Source organism: Morone saxatilis, unplaced genomic scaffold (genome assembly GCF_004916995.1).
Source record: "Morone saxatilis isolate NCDOM2014 unplaced genomic scaffold, NCSU_SB_2.0 Contig20, whole genome shotgun sequence".
Classification (NCBI taxonomy): domain Eukaryota; kingdom Metazoa; phylum Chordata; class Actinopteri; family Moronidae; genus Morone; species Morone saxatilis.
The window spans coordinates 18,995,053-18,997,062 of record NW_023339763.1 but is presented as its reverse complement, the minus strand read 5'-3'; the positions used below and the strand labels follow the sequence as shown (position 1 = coordinate 18,997,062).

The 2,010-nt window shown below is 39.1% G+C and overlaps 1 protein-coding gene across 1 annotated transcript in view; it reads left to right on the top strand.

The window, feature by feature from the left end:
* Positions 1-2,010, top strand: part of slc8a4a (solute carrier family 8 member 4a) — a 17,010-nt gene that overhangs the window by 11,389 nt on the left and 3,611 nt on the right. The window contains exon 5 of the mRNA XM_035666912.1: positions 1,172-1,271. Within this exon, the coding sequence (XP_035522805.1) occupies positions 1,172-1,271 (100 nt within the window). The remainder of the gene's footprint in view (positions 1-1,171; positions 1,272-2,010) is intronic.

The window sequence follows — 2,010 nt, the reverse complement described above, 5'->3', positions numbered from 1 at the left end:
GTTTGACACTAGAAGGATGTTTTCACATTAATCTGCTGAAAGTTTTAGCAGATTGATACGATTTTAAGGGGCGGGCGTATGAGTATGATTTGTGACATCACAAATAATGTGATGTGGAAACTGAGAATGGACTTTACGGTGAAGTAGGAGACATCATGTGTCCAGCAGGAAAACCTCAGAAATAAACAACATTTGCATATTCAGAGATTCTATTATTTTTGACGAAGCAGAAGGAGTAGATGCTTTTATTAGGATCTCAGTGTGGAAATTATACTCTTTTGTGGAAAGAACATATCATACATAAACATGAACTATTCAGAGATAGGTAGAGACCAACTCATTTAATAACATGTACAAGGCACTGCCTTGTGTTTTCTCCATAAAAGAGGAGCCACAGAGGGCACTTTATTTTGTTTTTTTTCTAATATGGCTGGGGAAGGAGACAAAATAAAACATTGCTATTTTAGATCAGTTATGTCACAATATTCTGGGTATGACTGTTGGAGATTAATACTTAATCTAACTAGGGAATTGGTGATAAATTATTAGTGATGTGCTTGTAACTAATGACTCTGCCAGTAAAGTCGTTCACTCATCATTTAATCCAGCTTTAATAGTTAAATAAATTGAGAAAATTGTAACATTTAACTGTAACGGTACTCTGTGTTGTAACCCCCATTTTTGCTGGTTAGAAATATGTAGTGTCCAAACTCAAGCTTAGATAACCCTGATGACATCCCTATGACTCTGCACAGGGCCACAGAGGATTTCCCAACTGTTTTATTTAGTAATCTTCTTAAAAAGTGAACAGATCTTTATGTGTGTTTGTGGTTTATGTGTTATTATAGTGGTATGCCCTTTTGAGACTCATTTTAAGCTGTAACATGATATTGCACTGATACTCTGGGCTCCAGTTCCATGTGCTGATACTTGCAGCTCTTCTTTCTGTGCTGGTGTAAAGCTGCTTTATGCTGGCGCTGTGCCTTTTTTCCTGCGGGATAGTGAGGTTTTGTGCTCTCCTGCATCTGTTTTGGTGACTCACTGTGCACCACAGTAGGTGGAGTGACACCTTAATTGTAAAGATTTTAATGATACTCTCATACCTGTAGAGGCGCCTCCCACTAACTTGTCCTTTTTCTTCTGCTTTTTTTGTCTCGGTGTCTGTCTGCAGAGCACAGTGGACAAGCTGATCAAGAAGACAAACCTGGCTCTGGTGGTGGGGAGCAGCAGCTGGAGAGAGCAGTTTGTTAGTGCTGTCACTGTCAGTGCAGGTGAGTCGTGGCATCCTGACTTGTCTCATCTGTTCATCTATCAGTGACCCGACCTGTGGAAGATTGAGCCTGCAGCCGGATCTGGTCCACCAGCTGCTTCTCATCAGTCGTGCTGTGTGTGTTTTTTTTTTTAGATACTTCTTTAATAAAATCCCAAATGTTTCAGTTTGGTTTGACATTGGCAGATGATAATGAATGAAAGAGCTCACAGAAACATGGGCCGTTTTAATATATTTGGGCTATTCTGTGCTTATTTGCTGCTTCCTTTGAATCTAGACAGTTTACTAAAAATGCTTGATGTGGTGAATTCCTCATGTGGCTCACTGTAAAAACTAAATTGGCCGGCTCTGCCTGGACAATTAATAGCTCTGAAGAATGTATTTAGTCGTACGTGGTATGGTGAACCCTTTTTATTTTGCCCTTTCAAAAGCTGTTCACTTGGCTTTGTGAACCTTTTAGATCTCCACTAGTGCACAAAGCATTTGGGCTAAAAGCTGACTTAGACACCAGAGATGTGTCATTTTGCTAATACGCTCTTTTCTCTCATGTTTTCTCTCTGGATGAGGTCACTCCGATTTTTATGCAGAGAGTGTACGTATAAATAGAAAGCATGTATATGTGTCTAAGTCACTGAGTCATAGTTTTATTTGCAGATAATGTAAAGATTTGAAAAGGTTAGCTCCCACACATTCGTCAGATGGCTTAAATGTGGTGTAGTATATATATATATATATGTATA